Source organism: Labeo rohita, chromosome 17 (genome assembly GCF_022985175.1).
Source record: "Labeo rohita strain BAU-BD-2019 chromosome 17, IGBB_LRoh.1.0, whole genome shotgun sequence".
NCBI lineage: Eukaryota > Metazoa > Chordata > Actinopteri > Cypriniformes > Cyprinidae > Labeo > Labeo rohita.
Window position 1 is genome coordinate 8,737,710 of NC_066885.1, and position 25,531 is coordinate 8,763,240.

Here is a 25,531-nt window from a genome sequence, read left to right on the forward strand (position 1 = left end):
AAATTGGTCGTGAGATAGCGTTAGTTATTTAATAATTTTAAGGAATAAATTACATTTTAAAATGTATGCAAATGGAAAACAGCTATTTTAAAATGGTAAAAATATTTCAAAATATTACTGTATTTTGATCAAATAAATGCAGTTTTGGTGAGCATAAGAGAAACTTAATTTTAAATAAAAATATACACTACTAGTCAAAAGTTTTTGAACAGTAGGATTTTTAATGTTTTTTTTTTTTAAAGAAGTCTCTTCTGCTCACAAAGCCTCCATTTATTTGATCCAACAGTACAACTTTGAAATATATTTACTATTTAAAACAACTGCTTTGTTTGAATATATTTTAAAATGCATTTTTTCCCCTGTGATTTCAAAGCTAAAATTTTAGCATCATTACTCCAGTCACATGATCCTTCAGAAATAATTCTAATATTCTGATTTGCTGCTCAAAAAAAACATTTATTATTACTATTATTATGTTAAAAACAGCCGAGTAGATTTTTTTTCAGGTTTCTTTGATGAATAGAAATTATAGAAGAACAGCATTTATCTGTAATAGAAATCTTTTGTAACATTATAAATGTCTTTATCATCACTTTTGATCAACTTAAAGAATCCTTGCTTAATAAAAGTATTGATTTAATAATTAATATAATTAATTTAAAAAAAATAATAAAATACTGACTCCAAGCTTTTAAATGGTACAGTGTATAACATTACAAAATCTTTTTATTTCAGATAAATACTGATCTTTGTATCTTTATATTCAAAGAATCCTGAAAAATGTACTCAACAGTTTTAAATATTGGTAATAATGATAATAACAATAATAAATGTTTCTTAAACAGCAAATCAGCATATTAGAATTATTTCTGATGGATCATATGTCACTGAAAACTGGAGTAATGATGCTGAAAATTCAGATTTGAGGAATTAATTACATTTTAAAATATATTCAAATACAAAGCAGTTATTTTAAATAGTAAAAATATTTAATAATATTACTGCTTTTGCTGTTTTTTTTTTTTTTTGATCAAATAAATGCAGGTTTGGTGAGCAGATGAGAATTATAGAGAAAAAAAAAAAAAACATTAAAAATCTTTTGACTGGTAGTGTATACATTATTAAAATGTTTTATTTAAATGTCAATATGTATACAGACAAAACAATAAAATACCATACTTTAAAACACTATAAAATGCACAAATATGCATTTTTATTTAAAAATTCTAATCAGAAATTACAGAAACCCTGGTTCACAAATCATTTCAGTGGGCGATGCGACTGTTTGCATGCTGATTCAGTAATATCTAAATGCTTTTATAAAAACAGAATGTGCAATTGAATAAAAGGATTATGCAATATGAGTCATGTGTTTTAATACAGCCTACTGTACCATCATTGAGTTAATCCTCCTGCTACATTATCAGGCGGAGAATTAAGCCCCATAATAGTCAACCATTACACCGTAATCTATTTTTCTCCATTTCCTCTTCCACCCAGGAACTGCTGATTTTACACAAAATAATATTAAGAGCAGCAATTTTGGAAAACAATCCTCTGCACTCACTTCAGGAATGGGAAACATTACACCCACTTCACGTACTGGTATGTTAGATTTCATACCATCGCAGAAGCTTCTGACCTTGAATTGTAGATGAATTATGCACGTGAACTGTAACGCGACCCTGGTCTGAAGCAAAGCCAAGTACTTTAACGGCGTAACAGCTACCTGTTCCATTATGCACAATCAAGCCCCATAATGGGCCTGTCTGCAAACAACACAGGAGACAGCCATGTGTGACACCGAACACTTTTGGCCCGGATGTGGCACCCCAGTGATGTTTACAAGGACAGAAGGAAAGGACACACACCTGAACAAGCATGTGGAGGGATGACTGTAATCTGAGAGAAGTGCTTGAATCATGAAGAAAGCAAGCTGGAAGCAGGCCTGCTCCAATCTGCCACAGTTACAGCCGTCAGAAATTATAGGCTGGGGCCCTTTAGAGGCTTTTTGTGGCCCCTGAGGTCAGAATCAAAAAGGAAGAGTTGATGTGTTCCACCAGATAGGCTTTATTACGAGTCTGTGTTTTAAAGAGCTTTACTCAAGACCTCAGTGATCCCTGTTAAAGTTCTCCTAAGAGGCTACTAGCTGCGGAGAGGCGCCGGACAGTTAGCAGCTCCCATCAGAACCTAAACTATGAGCCTCGGCCCTTTCCTTTCACTCTGCTGCCCACATCAGCTAGTATGTCGGCTACCGAACCAGCGTCCAATTAAAATCACTCCGCTTGGACCGCTTCCCAGTTCAACTGCATTGGCAGGGAGCTCTAATGTTCAGAATGGAAAAGATGAAAACGAGCGCTATCTCATTTAGCCAGACCAGCATTATCGATGTTTCTTCTTTTTTAGATTTGAAAGGTGAAGATCATTACAAAGCACTCGTCTTTTCAGCAACAAATTATTTCAAGCATTTAGCACGATTCTGAGGAGAAACATCATCCTTTCTTGCCATATGGAAACAGCTTGGGGATTGTTATAACAGCACTAATACAAACACTCTGTTGTAAAAATCAATTATAATGCCAGGTGCACACTTGACTTTAGCTGATAGTATTCTGGCCTCTCGCAGTATCCACAGCCGTGCACGGAGACAGAAACTCTATATATTGTGAAAAGAAATAAAAAATCCACACAATATTTTCTAGATGCTGTGGTAAGGAAATCAATAGCAACACTGCAGTTCCAGCCCATTCTAATTGCGTTTCAAGTCAGGGATGTTGGGCTACTGTCTACCGTTTTACGAGGACCAACAGCGCCCTCTAATGGACGTTTTTAAAAGGACACCCTCTCCGAGAATTGGAGAACCACATCAAACCAACTCCTCTCCTTTCACTTGTCTCTGAAGATTACAAAAGGCTATCGGGTTCAAACAGGCCCTCAGAAGAAGCACTGCTTCAGCTGCTTCTGTGATCCATCAAAGCACTTCCTGTTTTCAGTGCTGTAATACAAGGTATTAGCAATCATATCAATGATGGCACCTCGCCTGATAGCTCCCACATCCATATCACTGGGAAAAAAAAAAAAAAAATATTGAACAATAGTTTGAGCCACATTAATTAAATATATTAATGCAATGTTATGGATTTTACAAACGCAAATAAGTACTTTAGTGTTGTCTATCACTGCCCTAAGTGAATAAATAAATAAAAAATACGAAAAAAATAGGATTTTTGTAACGTGAATAACAAAATTTGAAAAAATATATAAATAAAATTTAGATAGATAGATAAATAGATAGATTAACTGAATAAAATGCATGCATGGGGTCTCGTGTACTTGCTGTCGACGGTCGTCATGCCAACATGTTTAGTACACAGATGAACTGTTGTGTTTTCAACTCGTGTAGGCTAACTTATAGCTAATGCTTGTTAGGTTTCGTTTCCAGTTTTCCAAAAATAAAATAACTGAATAACATGGCGGCTTGTTTGGTGCCGGATTTTCCAGCTGTAAGGATCGCCTTAGAACATTTGGGCGACTTAGGTAAGAAACAGTCTTTAACCCTCTATGGTACCGTGTTGCCTGGAGGCAACACAGCCTATTTTTTTTTTTTGTTTAAATAAAATGAGCCACCCATTTAATGAATCAATGCTATCTTAGTAAAGAAGTAGTCAAATACTAACAAATGAAATTGCAAAAAAGTGGTCACGTGACCCATAGGGCTCTATTTTGCTCCCTCTTTCAGGATATGTGCACATGTCACATGACTCCATATTTTGTCCAGAGAAAGGGGCGGTTTTCATCAATTTTCATTCATATAATTGTCAACAAAAAATCTGAATCACCTTCACTGATTAGTAAAGAAGTATTTTCAAAAACTTTTCATAATATATCATCAAATATATCATAAGAAAATTACAAAAAACTGCATGTTGCCTCAAGGCAACATTGTACCGTAATGGAATCACATATGGCCATACCAGGCATATAGCATAGCATACATGTATATGATATTTGTAAGAAAAAAGTCAGAATTAACTAAATGTATTTGCATTTTTGCATGGTATTGTAATCTATTATAAGAATTGTAATTCATATGCAATATCTAGTTTGGTTATACTTGTGATGCACGATGGTACAGTGTTGCCTGAAAGCAACGTGTGGGTATGAAATCTTACTTTTTGTTAAATATAAGATGTGCAAAATATCAAAAGTGTGTGAAATCTATTTGTTCAAATGTTTGATTAAAGAAACTGGTGTTTTAAATAAATTGATTATTTTTTTCTGCATGAAAATATCAAATGTTTAATTTTGTCCGTTGTGGTACAATGTTGCCTTGAGGCAACAAACTTTTAAAAAAAAAAAAATAAATAAATAAATAAATTATTAAAAAGGTTTATTGATATTGTTATAGTGTCCAATTTTAAGCAGGAAAAACATCACAAATAATTTTTTCCTCATTGATATCATAATGCGTACCGTAGAGGGTTAAACGCACAAATTCATATGCCAACTAGTGGCAAATACTTCAATAACAGCGATTTCAATATTACGTCATGACATATTTATCAATAAATGTGGGAATTACATAAAGTGACCTCTAATTTAGCCTATCTGTGAAGTGATAAACTCTTTGACACCTTACAGATAAACGACTGAGGGAAGAAGGGGTTTCATTTAGTCAAGAAGCAAGTCACCATCTGAAAGAGACAGCTGAAGCCATTAAAGATCTGGTATTTACTATTTTGTTTACATATATGGTGTTCTTCATCATCTAAACTGATTCGTGTATACACTTTGGGTTGCATACTGAATGCAGTATGACTATTCAGTATATCTGATGTGTCACTTCTGTAATGCAGTACATTTTCATGTTAGTATACCCTGGTGAAAAAACCAGCATATGCTGGTCCTTTGCTGGTTCATGCTGGTCCTTGACCTTTGTTATCATTTTTGGTAGTCTATAGTATTTCAAATGTTTTTCCCCATCCAACCGATTAGTACAGCCCATAACATGACAATAACTGACCATTTTCAGCAGCAATAATAAGCAAAATAAGTGAGTTTGGTTTGGTTTAGTGGTATTGGTTATGTTCATTATTTTTTATTTTACTTATGTATTATTAATATTTAATTGAATATCTCAACATTTTACAATAGTAGCCAGGTGGTGAAGACAAGAAAAAAGAAACTTAATAACAGTGTCACTCGCAATCGCCTCTTGCACTCTCTGCTACCTGCGACGTCACTTGCAATCCACACAAATCGTGCGTGTTGTGTTATTTGTCCTTGACCAGCAACATGACCAGCAAAAACCAGCAAAGGACCAGCTTAAACCAGCATCAAAACTTACCTAACCAGTATTCCAGCATCAAAACATACCTACCAGCATATGCTGTTTTTTTCACCAGGATATGTAATAATTCCCTTAGCATATTGCATAAATTATTACAATTTTGTGTCTTACGTGATCTTTTAGAAAATAGTGTTTTCTTTTGTGACTAGTGAAAATTTGGGGTGAAATTGAATCATTTTGCAACTTCACTTTGAATGGATGAGGCCATTTTGTGTGCAATCCACCTTCTAACATAAAAAAATGTGAAATTGATTTTAGAGGGTTTGCACTTACGTCACGATTTCAATAGGGTCTGGCTGCAGACACAGTTGCATTTTTAGCTGTGCACTCTCAGACTTGCACTCTCAGACAACAGCACTTCCAAAAGTCTTTTTTTAATTTGTATTTTATTTAATTTATTTATTATTATTATTTAATTGAATATCTCAGCATTTTACAACAGTAGCCAGGTGGTGAAGACAAGAAAAAAGAAACTTAATTACAGTGTCACTCGCAATTGCCACTTGCACTCTCTGCTACCTGCAACGTCACTTGCAATCCACACAAATCGTGTGTGTTGCCAATGGAGACAAGACGAATTTAATAGCATAACGTACAGGGTCCTGCAAGTCATCTGTAGGAGATAAAGACAACACCTGCAAATCCGTGGCCACAAAACAGCAGAATATGAACGCAATGCGCAAAGTCTCTCGTTAAGCGTTTTCCTTCAGTAGAAAACCATTAGCACTTAATATGGCTTAAAGTATTAAGATAGTGCTATTAAAAGATCATAATGTGGACTAAGATGATAGACTAAACTCAATATGCTCCTCTTCATTCTTAAAACAGCTAATGTTACAGACAAGCAGGTGAGCCCAGAATAAATGCAAGGCCGCGTTTATTCGCGTTTTCCCATATAGATTAATCTCTAAAGCCCTTTTCATTGTCTTTGTCCGTTATGCTACATTATGTAAACAACGAAAACATCTATTTAACACATTGCGTTGTGGGGACATCTGCTTGCCTATACGGAGTTGGTCCTTTTAATATCACTTAAGGCATTTCTTATTGCGTGTTCATATCTGCTGGTATATAGTTTGTCAACAATAAGGTTTATACTGAATTTGGTCTTTATCATCTTAGTCCGTTTTGCCACACTAAGCGTTTGTTGGGCAAGTAGGTATAAAAGTGAAAGTTGTGCATTGTATTCATGGTCATATGCTTGCCCTGAAGTACATTAAATGAATAACTATATGTCAAATTTGATTTTTAATGGCACTTATTGTATATACTGTTCTGTGGCCACAGATTTGTGGTCTTTTCCTTTATCTCCTACAGATGACAAGCACGACCCTGTACGTTATGCTATTAAATTTGTTTTAATCATTTAACCACCACAGCGTCTTGTCTCCATTGGCAACACGCACGATTTGTGTGGATTGCAAGTGATGTTGCAGATAGCAGAGAGTGCAAGATGATTGTGAGTGATATTGTAATTTAGTTTCTTTTTTCTTGTCTTTACCACCTGGCTATTGTTGTAAAATGTTGAGAGATTCAATAAAAAAATAATAAATAAATAGAATAAAATAAAAAAATAAAATAGACTGCAAGCGGCATCACTTCCGGAAGTGCAGGCATCTGAGAGTGCACATCTGAAAATGCAAGTGCATGTCTGCAGCCACACCCTTCTTCACAATATGTTGCCATATTAGCGATACTCGGATGTAAACAACAGCATGGATTGCACAATTAATGTACTACTAAAAACATTGTTCTGCTAATTGATGCCGTCCAAATCACAGAAACTGCTAAATTTATATAGATTAGGACTTAGTAAGAAGGAAAGGGCATAACATTTTGATTAACTAAAGTTAATAGGTGGTAAAAATATGCAAATGATAAAAATAAACACAAATGTTGTCAAGATTCTTGCCCTGGAAACCCTGCTTCAATTTGGCCAAACACAAATGCCGTTTGTTCCTCAGTTTTTGCACTCTTCTCCTTGATTTGTTATCATTTTTGGTAGTCTATTGTGCTCCAAATGTTTTTCCCCATCCAAACGATTAGTACAGCCCAAAACATGACAATAACTGACTATTTTCAGCAGCAATAATAAGCAAAATAAGCGAGTTTGGTTTTGTTTAGTGGCATTGTTTATGTTCAGTGCTGCCAATATGGCTGCACTAAATATACACGTTACAGAATTCAAATGATAGCCTACTACACTACAGGAATGACTTGTGTATGTGTTAATTTCACTGTGGCAATCATATAGGAATCATCTAGAAAAATAGCACGTGAAAAGCTTGAAACTGAAACAATAGAGACAAGCAAACTTCGACATCGAACAATGAACCTACAGGATGACATTAGGAGTGAAATTTCAGGTGAGTTCCTCCACAAATCCTTGGAAACCTCTTGAATCCATGAAGTAAAAGTCTAAATACTAGGCCATCTCTGGCAACAACTTACCTGCAGCATAATGGAGGATGGGAAACTGCTCAGGCAGCCTATTAAAGTTGTTTGTTGCTGTCTTTTTTGAAGCTTGTGTCACTGCAGCTAGAGAAGGCAATGCTGCAGAGTTGAATCGACTTCAGTCCGAGCTGAAAACTGTAGTAGATGACATACAATCCATGGAGGAGAAACAACAACTCCTTGAACAAGAAAATGCTGTTCTGATGTGAGCATTCAAACATGTTGGCTGATGGGGATCATGGGAAATGTAGTTCACATTGCTATTTGTACCATTTACTTCCACCCACTCATTAAAACTGGAGTGCATAAATTTTTCAGTGCAACAGTAAAAATTCAGGGGGGGGGCCACCAATTTTTTTCTGACCAATTGCAGAAACCTGTTTGAAAACAACCATTATTTAGTTTGGTTACAGAAATTACACACAGATATGACACAATACATTATATTTACTTCTGCCTCTTGTAATTATATTTCAGTCGGGAGAGAGAAAACATTAAAGGAAACTATGAAGATGCTGTTGACCAGATGAATCAGCAGCTGTCAAACAAAGCTAGTTTACAGATGCTGTTAACAGAAAAACAAAATGAGATCCAGTCATTGAAGGACAAAATTGTCCAGGTGGAAATGGCCCAACAGGACCTAAAAGAAAACATGGTTCAGAGGAGTAAAACATTTGCTGAAAGCAAACATGCTGTGGAAAAGGAGGTAGCCTGAGCTTTTTTTTTTTTTTTTAAACAGGATGTATTTTCACTCAAAAGTTGTGGTTCAATTCATATTTCCTCTCTGTAGATAGAGGAAATTGTCCTTAAGATTAAAGAACAAAGAAAAATCAATGCAGAAACACGCAAGGAGCTGGATATCATTTCATCAGAGCTCCAAGACAAGGAGGAGACAATCACACAGTGTGAAAAAGTAAGCATCTACACATTTTGTATAGTGTCAAAACAATATGACTTATATTTGTATGGTTTGCTTTATTTATTCATCTGCTTTCAGCATATCTCCCAGCTGGAGAAAAACATTGCAAGAATGACAGCATCTAAAACAATGTGCAAAGAATGGCTTCATGGGGAGAAAAGTCAGAAAGAGGAACTTGATCGACAAAAGTAACCCATGACTGTTTTTAACATAAAGCATTTCTGTTTCCCTCACCTCTGGTCACCAGAATTAACTTCTGTTATTCATAATCAACAGGGAGTCTCATGAGCGTGAACTTCTTGAACTGGCGGAAGCATTTGAGCAGAAAGTTCAGGCCCTTCAGGAGCAGATGATGGAGGTAAGTAGAGTTAGACATCTTTGTGAAACTCGTGACACTAAACGAATAGCTGCTCCATAATACACTCTTTTCAGGTCGGGATCAAAACCCTCAAATCTCTGTCTTTAGATGTCAGATCTGAAGCATCGATTTCCTGCCTCTGGCCGGTCCCGCTGAGCAGCCATCACATTGAGCTTTTAAAATGCTTTCCTTCAAAGACACAATGTGCATAGATGACCTTTAATATAGCTGAGTGCTGGGCTGCCCTTAGATGTTAGATAGTTCAAGCAGTCAATAGATGTGCACCCGGTCTGGATACATGAACATTTATCTATCCATATATCCGTCTAAGCTAGCGAATAATAACCACAATTCATGGCAATTTGCTAAATTTCCCTATTTGTGCGAATTCATACAAATGACTTATCCCTAACCCCACCCCTAAACCTACCTGTCAATAGGGTCTAGACAAATCATACAAAATCATACAAGTGAGGTCGTACGAATTTGTACATATTAGCCACCTCATAAAATACAAATTGGTCGTGAGATAGCATTAGCAATTCAGACTTGCGAGTTATAAAGTCTAGTTCTCAAGGAGATAAAAGACTGATATGTTCTTAGAATAAAAATCAGAATTGTGACTTTATTTATCAGAATTCCAGATATAAACTCGATATTCTGAGAAATAAAGAAAAAAAGATCTCAATTGCGACTTTATTTGTCAGAATTTCGAGTTTATCTCACAATTCTGACTTTATTCCTCAGAATTGAGTTTATATCAAACAATACTGACTTAATAACTTGCAACTGCGAGTTTGTATCTCACAATTTTGACATTTTTTTTCAGAATTGCGACTTTTTCTCATAATTGCGAGACATAAACTCACAATCATGAGAAATAAAGTTGCAATTCTGAAAAAACAGTCACAATTGTGAGTTTATATCTCAATTGCAACTTTATTTATCAGAATTGAGTTTGTATCTCGCAATTCTGACTTTCTCTAAATTCTGAGTTTATATCACGTAATACAGACTTAACTCGCAACTGCGAGTTTATATCTTGCAATTTTGACTATAACTCGTAATTGCAAGTTTATATCTCAATTTTCGCAATTGCGAGTTATAAAGTCTCAGGGGATGTCAAATAAAAGACTGATATGTTCTTAGAATTGTGAGTTCTGACATGATCGTGTGTTATAAAGTCAGAATTGTGAGATATAAACTCACAATTCTAAGAACATATCAGTCTTTGTGAACAAATGTGTCTTTTTGATCTGTGACTTTATTTGTCAGAATTGCAAGATATAAACTCAATATTCTGAGAAATAAAGTTGCATTTCTGACAAAAAGGTCACAATTGTGAGTTTATATCTCAATTGCGACTTTATAACACACGATCATGTCAGAACTCACAATTCTAAGAACATATCAGACTTTATTCCTCAGAACTGAGTTTATATCAAACAATACTGACTTAGTTAATATCTCGCAATTATGAGAAAAAAGGTCACAATTGTGAGTTTATATCCCGCAACTGCGACTTTATTTCCCAAAATTGCGAGTTTATATCATGCAATACAGACTTAACTCGCAACTGTGAGTTTATAACTCATAACTGCAAGTTTATATCTCAATTTTGAGAAAATGAAGTCAGAATTGCAAGTTTGTATCACGTAAACCCGCAATTGCAAAAAAAAAGTCAGAATTGTCAGATTGCAATTTTTTTATTTTTTTATTCAGTGGCGGAAATGGGCTTCCATAGTGTTTTATCTAGGCAGGATGGTTTTCGATACTGTATTAGTAATGATAATTCGAATTTTCATTACTATTACAAAAATAAGAATGATATTTGTGGAGGGTGCTTGATAGTCATGCAAAAAACCTGAAATATTTTAATATTATTTTAAATGTTATCTTAATTCAGATTCAAATATTGTTACTATATTGTAATATATTGATTTATTATTTTAATATATGATATCATATTTATTATAACAGATAAAATTCTTTTGATTTTGGAGTGATTTGGATTCTCCTTCTAATCCATCTAGAGAGCAGGGAGAAATTTAATCTGGGTCTGATACCATTACCTAACACTGTAAGGAGTTGTGATTTCTTCTCAGGTTGAAAATGAGATAAAGGAAGAACAGAAAGTGAAAAGTGCTCTATCAGAGCCCCTCGCTAAATTGTCAGACATCTTCAGCACTCAGAGGAAAAAGGAAGATGACATGATTGCTGAACAACACAGTCTGTCCAAACGGTACATTCATCTTTTTAGTAGTCTTTCTTCTTTGCTTTATCACGATGCGTTTATATTTCAAGCAATCATTGTGTTTCTTTGTTCCAGATTAGAGGAGAATAAACTGAGACGTGATGAAGATGTTGTATCCATCGCCAAATGTAGATTTGAAATAAAAAACATGAAAGAAGAGATGAGACAGCTTCATGACGCTAACATGTATGACCCCAGCTTTTGTTTTATGGCTTTGTCTCACTACATTACAACTAAATGGTTTCATTTCTTTATTTGTGTGGTTGTCTCACAGAATCAATACAGATATGTTCAATAAAACTCTGGAGGAACTGGAGGGTCAATTGGCCAAACAGAACATGAACAGGTCTATCTTATTTTAATCTCACTTTTATGATATATCTTCTATTGGGGGACTAAACTGCAAAATGTACTTGGCAAACACATTGTGCAAAATAAAAAATAAAGAGAAAAAGAATAAATTGCAAGGAAACAGCCCTCCTCAAATCATTGTTAATACAGTCATTATCATATTAACGTTTGTGTATCCAGGTCAGCAGTTGAAGCTGAGAGAGAGAAAATATGTCAATCTCGCAAAACTCTTAAAGAGGAACATGAGGACTATGTAAGGGAGATCAATGCAGCCATCGAGCGAACAGAGAAGAGATATGGAGAGCTGCTTGAGGAGGTCTGACAGAAACACTAGTCTGTAGTGGTGGAAATACAAACAGACGTCACTGTATCTAAGGCATGTTGCTGTTTTTGTAGAAGAAACAACTCCAAAACCATATATTATTGAATTCAGTGATAAAGGACCTTACAGCAGAGCTGGCCAACACAGAGGAAGAAGGAAAACAAATGGAAATGAACTACCAGGCTGAAATTCAACAGCTTACAGTACAAGAGAGAATCCATATTCCATACACTCATTATAAGCTCAACATGCATTTTAAGATACATGTGTTTTAGCGTAGTGTGCATCTGAAGACTAAAAATGTATGTCTTGTGTTTCAAAAGAGCAATGTAGAATCAATCACTCAAGCTCATAAGGAGAAAGAGCAGGAACTCAAGGACCAGGAGTCGATTTTAGAGATGGTGGAGTCTCAGTTTGACATTGAAAACATCAAAAATCAGACTTTAAAGAACCAAATAACAGGTACAAACTTCATTTCTATTCTCCTCATGTAGCGCAACACTGCACCATGAACATACCTGAACGAACCGGTCACCTGTTGTTCAGCTATCGTTTGCTTGTTTATAAGACTTGATATATAAATGGGTTCATTATATAATTGTAAATAATTGAAATGACAGAGAAAAGAGATTAACTTAGCATATTAAAAATAGATTTTTTTCATTGGCAAATTCAATGGCAGTTGATTCTTCGCAGGGATGTTGATTGGCAGGGGATCTGACCAGTCATAACCCTGAATATGCCATTTTTGTCTGGCAAACAAACCAGACAGGAGAGTAAATTAACATCAGTGGACTTGAAAATCAGAAAGACGTCAATACAACAATCATGTTTATTTTGCACTATAACTAGTAACGAGGAAGAGATTATTGGGTTGCATGCAGCTTGAAGTGGGGTGCTACAGCGATCTGTCACGCAACATTAAAGAGCTACAAAACAGTATTTACTACGTTGTCAATTTCCTCTTTGCTCCACAATGTATTTTTCACTACGTAGGAACATCAACAAGGGAGGCGGGTCTTTGCGAAGGGTCAATTGTAAGATGCAAATTTTGTGTTTTTCTTCTTTACCAGAGCTGGAAACCCAAAGAAAACATCTTGAGCTCTCCATTGAGGAGGTCACAATGCAGACGACTGCTCTTTTGCAACCAAAGGTTAACCTTTACTGAGCGTTTTCTAATCGGGTGCTAGTTTACTTGATGCTTTAGTGTCCATTTGTATATTTGCAGGAAGTTCTGAAAAGACAGCTGATGACTCTGAGGGCCAAGCATATGGAGATGTTAACTGCTAACACTGCAGTGATCAGTGCAGTCGAAAAAAGCATCTATGAAAACAAGGTCATGCTGGAGCAAGTTACGATGGAAAATAGTCGCCTGCATGTGGTAAAAATGAACTCTAATTTGCACAGACAGACACATAACCTTGATAGCACGCTGTCTGAGATGATTTTCAACAGTGTTTTTTTCAATAGCGCATTGAACAAATGATGGAGGAAATACTGAACGCAAAGAAAGACAAGGAAAAGTATACGCAAGAGGCCAAGTGGATGAATGAGGAAATGCAGTCCCTCTTTAGTGAGTCTTTTGACAATCGCTTTAATATTTTAAGCATTCTGCTCTTGGTATAATGATCCAGAACAAATAATGTCTCTTTTCTATTCCTAGAGAGTCTAACAGACACCTGGAATATGGAAATGATACTTACTGAGGTATAAGAAAACAAAAACACAATGCAGCTAAGGAACATTTCTGGTTCAGTATAAATTTTCTCAATATAGGGTTTGCACGTCATGATTTGATCAGTTACCTGGATGCGCGGCCATATTGGCGATACTCGGATGTAAACAACAGCATGGATTGCATGGTTAATTTACCACTGAATATGTTGTTCTGCTAATGTATGCCGTCTAAACCACAGAAAAAATGTGTGGAAGCTGCTAAATCATATAGTGAAGGACTTAGTAAGCAGGAAAGGGTGCAATATTTTGACAAACTAAAGTTAATAGGTGGTAAATGATACATACGAGCAGTACTAATTAAGATATTAGCCTAATATTTCTCCTACCTGACCGGAAATGATAAAGATTCTTTCCCTGGAAATCCTGGTTCAGTTTGGCCAACCACAAACGCCTTTTGTTCCTCAGACATTTTTTTGCACACTTCTTCCTGATTTGTTATAACTTTCAGCAGTCTATAGTACTCTAAATGTTTTTCACTGTCTAACCGATTAGTACAGCCTAAAACGTGACAATAACTGAGCATGTTCAGCAGCAATAATCAGCAAAATATGCGAGCTTCACTGGGTTCAGTGCCACCGATATTGCCGATTGATGACGCATTGTGAAAACACTATTGACCCTTTGCAATCATAATGCCGAATCTGCCATTTTTGTTTCACAAACAAACCAGACAAGAGAGTAGATTAACTTTGGTGGACATGAACTTGAAAAAATGTGTGTATTGACATCTTTCAGCAGTTGAAACAAGATGCCTTCTTATGTTCATTTATGTTTACTTCATGTTGTAACTAGTCAACAGAAAGAGATGGTCGGGTCATGTGGCTTTAACTGAGGCGCTACAGCAATCTGTCACGTCACATTAAAGAGCCACAAAACGACATTTATTGTTTGAATTGTAAAAAAATGACTAAACTTAAAAGCTTAGACTTTTCATACCTAAAGACAAAGTAACCTGCTCGCTCTTGTGTGTCGGGGCGTTCTGTTTTCTCTTTGCTCCGCCATATTTTTCACTGTCTGAAAACATGATGTGAAGCGTGAGTGCGCCATGTCTTGTCGAACATAGCAACAATAAAAAAGAAAACGGGTCTTTGCAAAGAGCTTCACATTCCTGCTTATAGAGTCTACTAAATGAGGGTCGCATCAATTATTTTCCATGGTAACTGACAACAGATGTTATTCATCAAGATTAACACAATGAAACTGGAACGTTCCTTTAAACTAATGAACTTGCATGTTTTCTGACATGGCTGTTGAAACCTTTTCTTCAGAACTTGATGTTTTGCTGACGACTTTATCAGATGTTACTGTAAAATAAATGAACTAATCGTGACTCTTTTATATTAGGAATCTGCAAATCAAGACCAAACGATTGTGGAGAACATATACAATCTCATAGTAAGGATTCAAGAAAGAAAACATCACATCAGCGACTTCAACAACAGACTGGAGAAAGAGTTAGTAGGCATGAGCTCCATTTTACAGAAGCCAACAAAAACACTCAAGTCTTTACATTAATATGAAAAAACATTTCTACTGTTTCCAATAGCTTCAGACATTTAAAAACTATTTTTACAGAGATTTCAATTGTTGAGAGCAACTTCTGTTTTAAATATTTTATAATAATTTAAAATGTATAATGATTATAGAAAGCATGGTAATAAGATAGCATTAGTTAATGCATTACATTTTCCACATGCATTATATCACATCTAGGCAAAAATCTGTCAGTTTATTCAACAAGTCAAACGCACTCGATAAACGTCCATTTTCATAGATCTAATAACCATGGATGTAACTCACCACATGTATAACACATACTACATGTTGAATAAAACTCTAAAACATTAATATCTCTAATCAGTTTGTTATATTCCACACATCACTGTAGAACATAAAAATATACATGCTTAATAAGAGAATTATTTCATCAAGTTGTAAGGATAAGTGTTTGAGAACACTGAAAACTACATAATTATTCTCACAATACAATGTGTATACAGATTTACATATTCAGCAGCAAAACAATCATAATGCCACATGCAAATTTGTCCCAACATACCTTTTATAGTGTTTATAGCTTTTATCATTTAACCATGCATGACAACTAAGCTTAAATACATTAACATTATATTTGGCACAACATTTGTCATATGAAGTTGGTTAACATTACTTCAGGGCTCTCATGAAATTCACAGACCAGCTGTATCATATATAACACACAAAAAATACACTGTACATTACAACAAATTGTTGATTTGTATCTATTCTTGACAACAGATGTAAATCACTAGTATCAACCTGAAAGAAATAATATATATTTAAGTTACCATAAATTTACAAAAACGTTGAATATTTTCCCAATTTTGCAAAGAAATACACTAAGGAAAAGAACATTTTTCACAAAGTATTTGATCTGTTCAATACAAGCAAGCAACATAATATTCATAGACGTAAAAGACTTTATGGCAACATACTATATTATGAACAGTGACTAAATGTCGTGTTTATGGCTCTTTGGTGTCCGTGCCAAAGGTGTCATTAAATTAAAAGTCTGTGGGAGATGATTTTCCTACACAGGAATTGACATCAGTGTCCATTCCCACCCTCTGACAGAATTCTGTTTGGCTCTGTGAACCGGGCCGTCAGCAGGTAGAAGAGAGCAGGTCCGGGCACCAAAGCCAACAACGGCAAATCCTGTCCTAGTTTATCCAGTCGGGATATGGAAATGATACCGTATGCATGAAGGAGCCAATGGCTGAAGAGAACCACGAGGCGCTTCTTCTTAGCCACAAGGTTTTTGAAAGACTGTGGGAGATAAGTCACAAATATTTTTAACAAATGTCTTTGACAATGAAATAATGAAATTTTCAAAGCATTGTGACATTTAAAAAAAAAAAGAAAAAAAAAGAAAAAGTATTTACCTGTATCTCTGATGCAGACATGTAAACTGCCAACGTGACCAACGATAAGACCAAAATAATATATGGAAATGCATAATCTGATTAGATAAGAAAGGGAAATACAAAAACAGTGTCAACCAGAGCTATTAGAATTAGCTATAACTACAACTATAAAAAAAAAAACTTTGTTACTTAAAAAACAAACTTTAACTGAAATGCAAAAAAAAAAAAAAATAAATAAATAAAACTATACAGACATTTAAAAAAAACTACTATAAATTTAAAATTAAAAGAATATTAAAATACTTCAACTGGATCTGTTAAAAAAAAAAACTAAAACTGAAATAAAAATGACTAAAAACTAATTTTAACTAAAACAGAAAATATTCAAAATATAAATAATATAATCTAAATTAATCTAAATTAACAAATGCTCATTAAAAAAAAGGTAGGAGCAACACTCACAAAGAAGTCCTCCTCCGACTGCCTGCAGGACAGTGAGGATGGGGAAGAAGTACAGTGCTGCGTAGATGCTCTTGAAACGATCCGTCTTGCCCAAACCACATGCAATTTTTTTAACCAGAAGTGGCCGCAGAAGCATCATAAAAACCAGACAGAATGCGTAGTAGATCAACACAATAGTGTACCTAAAAGAACAGGTCATCAGAAACCAACAGAAATAACTGGTGTCTCAAATCAAATAAAATGTCATTTTGAAAAGGCCACTCACAAAGGGAACACAGCCTCCTGCGTGCAGTGCAGAGTAGTGACGTAGTCGGGACTGGGGTTATACAACATGGTGTACCAGTCAGAAAGCATCTTAACCTCGCAGGAACGAATAGACAGCTGGCCGACAGGATCGTTGAGAAGCAGAGTCACTATGGCAGCAGCCGTGCACTCAAACAGAGCAGTAATATGCTGGAAAAGGGCACTAGAACTGGAGATGATATTAAAAGAGCAAATGTTAGTTTGAAGCTCATTTTAAAAATGCATTATCAAAGTTTAAAGAAATAGTCCACCAAAAAAATGACAATTCTTGCATGACTTCCTTTTTTCTGTAGAACGTAAAGATATTTTGAAGAATGTTGGCAATCAAACAGCTTTGGTTCCCATTAACGAGACAGTTCACCCAAAAATGAAAATTCTGTTATTACTCACCCTCATGTCGTTCCAAACCCGTAAGCACTTCGTTCATCTTTGGAACACAAATTAAGAAATTATTGATTAAATCTGAGAGCTTTCTGATACCGCATAGACAGCAACACAACTACCATGTTCAGCTACCACCAATGTGGTTGAACCACAGATGGACTATTTTATTAATGTCCTTACTACCTTTCTAAGCCTTGAATTTAGTAGTTGCTTTGCTGTCTATGCAGGGTCAGAAAGCTATCGTATTTCATCAGAAATATCTTAATTTGTGTTCCAAAGATGAACGATGGTCTTTGGGGCCATTCACACAGAACATGTCTTTGCGTCTAAAAAACGCAAGACGCAGCGCTCAGGAATGGTTTTAAAAAAAGCGCAGCGTAGAACGCGAGGGTCTCGAGATGCGCTTCTGAGACGTGATGCAACAACAACAATATTCAGTGACAGAGATATTTCTGGGATATTTTTATAAGGAACAAGTTGTGATGATAGCTTGAAGAAATGTTATATAATTCAGAGTATCTGAACACAGTCAAATAAAACAGTTGTCATGACAACTTGCTACTGTAAACAGAAGCTCGCAATGCTTGCCCCGCCTCCGAGTTCTTCTGATTGGTCCACTGCTTTGGAACTGACATTGATGAGCGGCGCTGTGTGTAAAAGTTGAAATTCATTTAACTTGACACAACGTCTTAAAAACGTGCTGCAAAAGACGCAAGACACAAGCGTAATGGTCATGCACGTTTGACAAGCATGTGTTTACATAAATAAAAAACAATGGAAAAGTAGCGCATTGGAATAGAAAAATGCATTCTGTGTGAATGGCCCCTTACAGGTGTGGAACGACATGAGGGTGAGTAATTAATGACAATTTTCATTTTTGGGTGAACTATTCCTTTAACTTCAATTGTATGGACAAAAAATATAATGGAATTCGATGAGAACCAACACTGTTTGATTGTTTGACTACATGTTAAGTCCTAAAAAGGTCTTAAATCAGAACAACAACTCTTACATTTATGAAAATGGCATTGAATTTTGCATGCACAGTAAAAAAAAAAAAAAAAAAAAAAAAAAAAGTAAAAAAAATCCTCAATTCCTTGTTTTCTTTTCCAATAGAAATATCCTTAAATCAAGATACATTTAATTGACATACAAAGTCCTGTTTTCTGACAAACTGAACAAATTTAATTTTACGACATAAAACGATTTTTCTGAGCCCACTGGCAGATTTTTTAAATCATGAACTCACTTCATTTTGATCAGTTTCTCAGAAAACAAGAATTCTTATTTTATGTCATTTTGCTTCTTAAATAAATGATCTTTAGACATTTGCCTCTGGAATACAAGCTAAAAATACTGATGAAGAACAACTTTTTTGCAGCGTGTTCAGAAGGTACATCAAAGGTTATTTCCATATTTTAGTGATTAGGAGGAGAGCTACTCAAGACCTTTTTTTTTGTTGTTGCAAAATTAATTAGAAAGTAATGGAGACTGCATTTTCAAACTTAGTGACCATTTTTACGTAGGTGTTCTGTTCAATTTATTTTTTGAATGTTCTTTTCTTTGTCTTAAAACGTCTGGAATGTACCCTTCATAAAAATTGCAGAAACTCTGAGGAAAGAAAAGCATACACGTGTGGAACGACATGAAGGTGAGTAAATGATCACATATATCATACTTTTGTTTAGAACAAAAAATTTTGCCAAATACCTTTTCTTCCCAGAATACCACTCTATAAAAAACCAGTGCAGGACCAGAGGCAACATCGCCATAAAGCCCAGGTACAGCCAGTCATACAGCTCAGGAGATCCTGTGCACTTCTCACAAATCTTTTCATAGTTTGTTCTCTGGCCACGAGGACAAACCTTGATAATAAAGTGGTAAAGGTTATTAAACCCCCAAACAACACCAAAATATTTAGTCAAATTAAATCAAGTCACAAAACACCACTAACTGCAACCATACATCACTACATTTTACAAATACAAGTTTACAAAAAGGTGTTGCAACAATGCTATTGAAGAACCTTTCAGTGAATGGTTTCTAAAAGAACCATCTTTATCTTAGTGCAAGAAGAAACTTTTATCACTATAAATAACCCTTTCTGCAATTGAAAAGTTCCATGGATGTTAAAGGTTCTTCGCAGAACCATACACTAATAAAGAACCTTTTTTTTTAAAGTGTAATTGACAGTGGTTCTCTTAGATGTATATATGAAGAGTTCAGATTACAAAACCAGCTAAAAGCCATCTCGGCCAAAAATGAAATAATGATACTGAGTGAATGCTCCTGACACACAGTATATGTCCATTAAATACTTTTACTTCAAACTCGCTAAATTCCAGCCTCAGCCCGATCAGAAGTACCAGTACTTACATAGAAACCTACACAAAGTAGCAAGAAAAAAATGCTAATTTTAAAGAAATATGTCAGATGGATTTAGAGGCTTTTGCATCTGAACTCTTCATATGTGACCCTGGACCATAAAACCAGTCTTAAGTAGCACGGGTATATTTGTGGCAATAGCCAATAATACATTGTATGGGTCAAAATGATTGATTTTTCTTTTATGTCAAAAATTATTAGGATATTAAGTAATGGTTGTGTTCCATTAAAATATTTTGTGAATTTTCTACCATAAATATCTCAAAATTTAATTTTTAATTCGTAATATGCATTGCTAAGAACTTTTTTTGCACCCTCAGATTCCAGATTTTTAAATAGCTGTATCTCGTCCAAATATTGTCCCATCCTAACAAACCATACATCAATGGAAAGCTTATTTACTAGCTTTCATATTATGTATAAATCTCAATTTCAGAATTGAGCCTTATGACTGGTTTTGTGGTCCAGGGTCACACATGTGTAGAAATAAAGTTAAAACTTATAAGGTCTCATTTGTTAAACAAGTTTATCAGTTATCACAGTGCATTAACTAATGTTAACAGATTCAACATTTAATTTAAAAAACATTAGTAAATGTGGAAATTAATATAAACTAAGTTTAAGGGTAACGTTATTTTTCTTTGCTAGTTTTCTTTGCTAAACCTCAATGTAAAGGGAAATAAACAATTGTGAACTACTGAAGTGCACATCTGAGCATATGTACACAATCGTGCTGTTATACATATGAGCTCTTGCATTAATACACATTGTAATCATGAGGTTAAACAATCTGTGTGTGTTTTATTTGGATCGATTAATGTAAAATAAAACACTTACCCCACATTCTCCTTCAAAAGAGTCATTTATGATGGTCCTTCCGCAGTACAGCCCAGGACAAGTGGAGCTCATTGCTACAGCTGCGTTATATCCAGAAAAACATCATTAAACATAATAAAATCCTTTTATTTAAATTAAAAACACTTGAAATTTGTTGTCACGCCAGTAAACTAACGACTCTATCAACACCAAGAAACCATACATGGCTGAATTAGATATTATCATTAAACGACCGCGTTTAACCTTGGTCATTTTAACATACCCATGTCATATACAGCATTACAAAACCACCAATCGCTCCGTTTATTGAATTAGTTGATTTTAAGATGATCAAAACGACGTAACAGAAACCGGAAGCGTAAACGCCTCCAACTTCTTCATGTGATGTGTGACGTGTTGCTAAACGTGAATCACGTCACAGCGTCACTCAGTGGTCAGATTTACAGTCTCCGGTATATAAATACAAAAAATATGACAATCATTCAGTGCACCACCATGTGTTTTAATCATTATGGCACATTGCCACAGTACTTTTTTGAAAGTGCGTCTTTCACGTATTTAATTATAAAAGATAAAATCGCTAAGCAAGGAAAGACACTGCTAGTTTGGATATATAGATAGACAGATAGATAGATAGATAGATAGATAGATAGATAGATAGATAGATAGATAGATAGATAGTATAAACTAAAACACGCATTGTGCGTTAATGGCAACGTTTGCAGGTCTGCATCAGCAGCTTCGTGCGCACAAAGCACAATAAATGAAACCAATCTTCATAAGAAAGTGCGTAATTCAGCTGGAAAAAATCGGGTCCGGTGTCATGGCAACGGCTTCAAACGTCACGGGGAGGTGCAGGGGCCTGCATCTGTATTTCTAGAAATAAAATAAGCACATAGAGCGGCGATTACTATGTAGCGGTGTCTAAAAATGGGCGGAACGTTGGTAAGATGCAACAGGCTGACAAAAGGAGAAACACATTTTTAATTCACTGGCTATTAAAGTTTCAGTACTAAAGTGTAAAGAATTTTTCAGGTCGCTAGTGAAGTAGCCGGCTGTGTCACGTGATACCTGCTGCTTTTCCACAGCTAGTCAGGGAGGATCAATCGTGTACTTAAATTCGAAATAGCAAACGTTTATATGCTTATAAAGCAGAAATGTAGTCATGCTAAAAAGCTGTTCCCAATTAATCTGAGAGCGAGTGGAGAATTTTATTCGTTTAGGTATAAACTAGCGCAAACGCTGATTTATCAGCAGTTACCTGTTACTTTTCTCAGCGCTTGGCAGAATGGACCAATCACAGTTGCGGGTGCGCACTCGATTAGGCATTTTAAAATGAACGTAGCTACGGCCGATTTCCATTATTAATTCACGAAAGCACAAGACTGAAAACGATTAGACAAGTTAGCACAAAAATATCTCTAGCAAAGCACAAACCGTCCTGAATTCTAAACGCGTCTCAATGGTGAATTGGCTTTGTGGGCCTCCCAGCGCCCCCTAGAGGAAAAACAACGTTTTGTTTCGTGTTAACAGTAACCGAGCAGCTTTGTGAGCTCAGTCATCTGTAACAGGGGAGGGCACAGGCAACATTCTTCACTCTAAGCATAGTGTATAGCATCAAAGGACTACATAGGGAGCATCTGTGACATCGTAGCGCATACTCATTTTTACTGTGATACGGACACGGGAGATACTGACAAGGGATGAATTCTCTTGCACCCCGTGGATGCGCCCTAACCGTGTCCAATGGATCTCCCCGGCATCAGCAACGCGACCGTGGACAACATGTCAGGTTCGGGCTTTATTTTAGAGACTGTGACCATCAAACCCGTTGTGAACAGCCTGAGCACTCAGGCCGGCAACTATACAGCCGGGGGCGAGATGCACAGCAACACCACCCCGGTGAGGAGTTCGGAGGGGAACTCGGTTCTCCAGGGCATCGCGGTGGCCGCGCAGGCGCTGCTGCTCCTGGCCATCTTCTTACTGTCCAGTCTGGGTAATTCAGCGGTCGTGGTGGTAATAATCAAGCACAGGCAGTTGAGAACAGTCACTAACGCGTTCATCATGTCCCTGTCCCTTTCGGATTTCCTCACGGCCGTTCTTTGTTTACCCTTCTCCTTTATGATGCTCTTCAGCAAGGATGGCAAGTGGATGTTCGGGGAGCCGTTCTGTATCGCCAACGGCTTCTTCAACACCTGCTTCGGCATCATCTCCACTTTGACCATGACTCTCATCTCGTTCGACCGCTATTATGCCATCGTCAGGCAGCCGCAAGCCAAAATCGGCCGGAGGAGAGCTATCCAGCTCCTGGCGGCCGTTTGGTTCTCCGCGGTGGTCTTCGCGTTTCCTTGGTACTTGTTTATGGAGACCTCCGGGCACTTGGTGGTGCACAAACAGGGGTTTTACCATTGCATGTACGTGTTCCACTCTGGCACCTCCAGGATGGGCACTGCATACAGTGTAGCTTTAATAGTCGTGTGCTACCTGTTGCCCTTCGCCCTCATGTGCTTCTGCCACTACAACATCTGCAAAACCGTCCGGCTGTCAGAGATCAGGGTGCGGCCGGTGACCACTTACGCGCACCTGTTGCGCTTCTACAGCGAGATGCGCACCGCCACCACCGTGCTCATCATGATCGTGTTCAGCATCCTCTGCTGGGGGCCCTACTGCCTGATGGGCATCATCACCGCGCTCGGGAGCTACTCTTTCAACCCTGCTATGGATACCGTGGCCATTTGGATGGCGTGGGCTAACGGTGCCATCAACCCGTTGATATATGCCATAAGGAACCCGAATATATCCATGCTGCTGGGTCGGAGCAGAGAGGAGGGATACAGGACTAGAAACATCGCCGCGTACCTGTCCACGCAGACGCAGCGCAGGGACGCGGTCCGGAACCGGGCGGACCGGATTCGGGACCGGTACGTAAGCCGGCACGGCGCAAACAGCCGTCTGTCTTCCTCCAGCCCGGCCAACGGAGGAGATGTTGCCATGTGGGCCTGTAAAAACCCGGCGGTGTTCTTCTGTAGAGATGCGCATCCGGATACGATCACTGAACCGGCGGTGCCCAAAGTTGAGACTGCTGACACCAGTTTGTAATGCGGTCACACTTTATGATGACGACGGGAGGTGCTACAGGTGTACAGTGAGACCCAAAATTACTTGGGTCGCACTTAAAAACGTACAATTTCGGATAACAATGTGTCAAGTCAGGTGGATTTGTTTTAAGGAACTTTTTTTACCTTTACTTTCAAAACCATGCAGCAGCTCATTTTTACATATATATTTATTTTTTATGATTTTATATATAACATTCTTATTGTTTGCATATACCAGAGGCTTTTTCTTGATATTCTGCTCAAACAGTAAACATATTTTATTAATATCTCTTAATATCACTTCCTTAAGTGGTATTTATGCTGGTAATATTTAGTGTTTTTATCTTTCTTTGGGACATTTAATTTTAAAAACGTGCAAAAACATGTTATTTTAATGAAAAGTGTTTTATTAAATATTCCATTAAATAATTAAGCTTTTGATAAGAAGAGCTGACAATCACCAACCTTTAAGTTGTTGATCACATTAAATAAAAATGTGATATTTTGTATAGGGTCTCATTTTCGTTATAGCTAATATGCAAATATGTACATATATCTGACCCTGAACCACAAAACCAGTCTTAAGTAGCACGAGTATATTTGAAGCAATAGCCAAAAATACATTGTATGGGTCAAAATTATTCATTTTTCTTTTATGTCAGAAATCATTAGGATATTAAGTAAAGATCATGTTCCTTGAAGATATTTTGTAAATTTTCTACCGTAAATATATCGAAACTTAATTTTTGTTTAGTAATATGCATTGCTAAGAACTTAATTTGGACAACTTTAAAGGTGATTTTCTCAATATTTTGATTTTTTGCATCCTCATATTACTGATTTTCAAATAGTTGTATCTCGGCCACATTCTCCTATCATGAAAGCTTTATTCAGCTTTCAGGTGATGTATAAATCTCAATATCAAAAACAATTGACTCTTATAACTAGTTTTGTGGTCCAGGGTCACATATTTAATCATATTTAATTAGAAGATTTTATTTTTTTGCATTTTTATGTTTTTGCTTTTTATATAACGATTATTTACTTAGGTGCAACTGTGTGTTCGTATATATTTTATTACAGCAGTTTCATTTTGCTGCAATTAAAAAAATCACCTGTAGCACCTCCTTTCAGATTTCAGTAAATCATGTGCATTCAAATAAGTTGGAAGATCAAAGTTTCATGTCAGTTCCAAATATTTGATTGTACATTAACTAATAACATTATTATGTTATATAATGCTTTATTTTGACTGTATAAGCATTATTTTGACTGTATTTTTAAAGCTGAAGTATGTAGTCACTAGCACCACTTAGCAAAGTTTTACGAAGAAACATAAACCCCGCCCACAACTCACGCCATTGGTCGAGTCAGTATTGTAGTGTAGTACAAAAGTGTTAAAACATTACATTCT

The 25,531-nt window shown here is 36.2% G+C and overlaps 3 protein-coding genes and 1 long non-coding RNA gene across 5 annotated transcripts in view; 2 read left to right on the forward strand and 2 right to left on the reverse strand.

Moving 5' to 3' along the window:
• LOC127180167 (uncharacterized) overlaps positions 1-7,950 on the reverse strand; it is a 178,563-nt gene extending 170,613 nt beyond the window's left edge. For both annotated transcript variants that reach the window (XR_007829592.1, XR_007829593.1), the window contains exon 1: positions 7,802-7,950. This is a non-coding gene — a long non-coding RNA (uncharacterized LOC127180167). The remainder of the gene's footprint in view (positions 1-7,801) is intronic.
• On the forward strand, positions 3,386-15,325 carry ccdc175 (coiled-coil domain containing 175). Its single transcript, XM_051134133.1, has 19 exons — positions 3,386-3,537; positions 4,642-4,727; positions 7,605-7,716; positions 7,874-8,009; positions 8,282-8,510; positions 8,595-8,717; positions 8,802-8,911; positions 9,000-9,081; positions 11,187-11,323; positions 11,411-11,521; positions 11,610-11,681; positions 11,867-12,002; positions 12,083-12,211; positions 12,332-12,470; positions 13,082-13,161; positions 13,237-13,389; positions 13,479-13,581; positions 13,672-13,715; positions 15,090-15,325. The coding sequence occupies exons 1-19, from the start codon at positions 3,471-3,473 to the stop codon at positions 15,258-15,260; spliced, it is 2,220 nt and encodes a 739-aa protein (XP_050990090.1). The 5' UTR covers positions 3,386-3,470; the 3' UTR covers positions 15,261-15,325.
• A 272-nt stretch (positions 15,326-15,597) lies between these two features.
• jkamp (jnk1/mapk8 associated membrane protein) lies at positions 15,598-21,434 on the reverse strand. The gene is made up of 7 exons (XM_051134136.1): positions 21,282-21,434; positions 21,020-21,099; positions 19,508-19,662; positions 17,376-17,582; positions 17,111-17,292; positions 16,667-16,743; positions 15,598-16,550 (listed from the first exon to the last, which is right to left on the reverse strand). The coding sequence occupies exons 1-7, from the start codon at positions 21,283-21,285 to the stop codon at positions 16,332-16,334; spliced, it is 924 nt and encodes a 307-aa protein (XP_050990093.1). The 5' UTR covers positions 21,286-21,434; the 3' UTR covers positions 15,598-16,331.
• Positions 21,435-22,570: 1,136 nt separating this feature from the next.
• LOC127180161 (G-protein coupled receptor 135) lies at positions 22,571-24,992 on the forward strand. Its single transcript, XM_051134134.1, has one exon. It carries the CDS (start codon positions 22,766-22,768, stop codon positions 24,116-24,118), a length of 1,353 nt encoding a protein of 450 aa, XP_050990091.1. The 5' UTR covers positions 22,571-22,765; the 3' UTR covers positions 24,119-24,992.
• Positions 24,993-25,531: the final 539 nt, after the last annotated feature.

What these genes read in the sequence shown, in the direction of transcription:
- ccdc175 (XM_051134133.1), top strand. Translation starts at nt 3,471, where the DNA reads ATGGCGGCTTGTTTGGTGCCGGATTTTCCAGCTGTAAGGATCGCCTTA. An exon ending in CTGAAGCCATTAAAGATCTG is followed by an intron (nt 4,728 to 7,604) that starts GTATTTACTATT and finishes GCAATCATATAG; the next exon opens with GAATCATCTAGAAAAATAGC. An exon ending in CTGCTCTTTTGCAACCAAAG is followed by an intron (nt 13,162 to 13,236) that starts GTTAACCTTTAC and finishes GTATATTTGCAG; the next exon opens with GAAGTTCTGAAAAGACAGCT.
- jkamp (XM_051134136.1), bottom strand. An exon ending in CTTTTGAAGGAGAATGTGGG is followed by an intron (nt 19,663 to 21,019) that starts GTAAGTGTTTTA and finishes TTTATTATCAAG; the next exon opens with GTTTGTCCTCGTGGCCAGAG. An exon ending in TGGTATTCTGGGAAGAAAAG is followed by an intron (nt 17,583 to 19,507) that starts GTATTTGGCAAA and finishes TATCATCTCCAG; the next exon opens with TTCTAGTGCCCTTTTCCAGC.
- LOC127180161 (XM_051134134.1), top strand. Translation starts at nt 22,766, where the DNA reads ATGGATCTCCCCGGCATCAGCAACGCGACCGTGGACAACATGTCAGGT.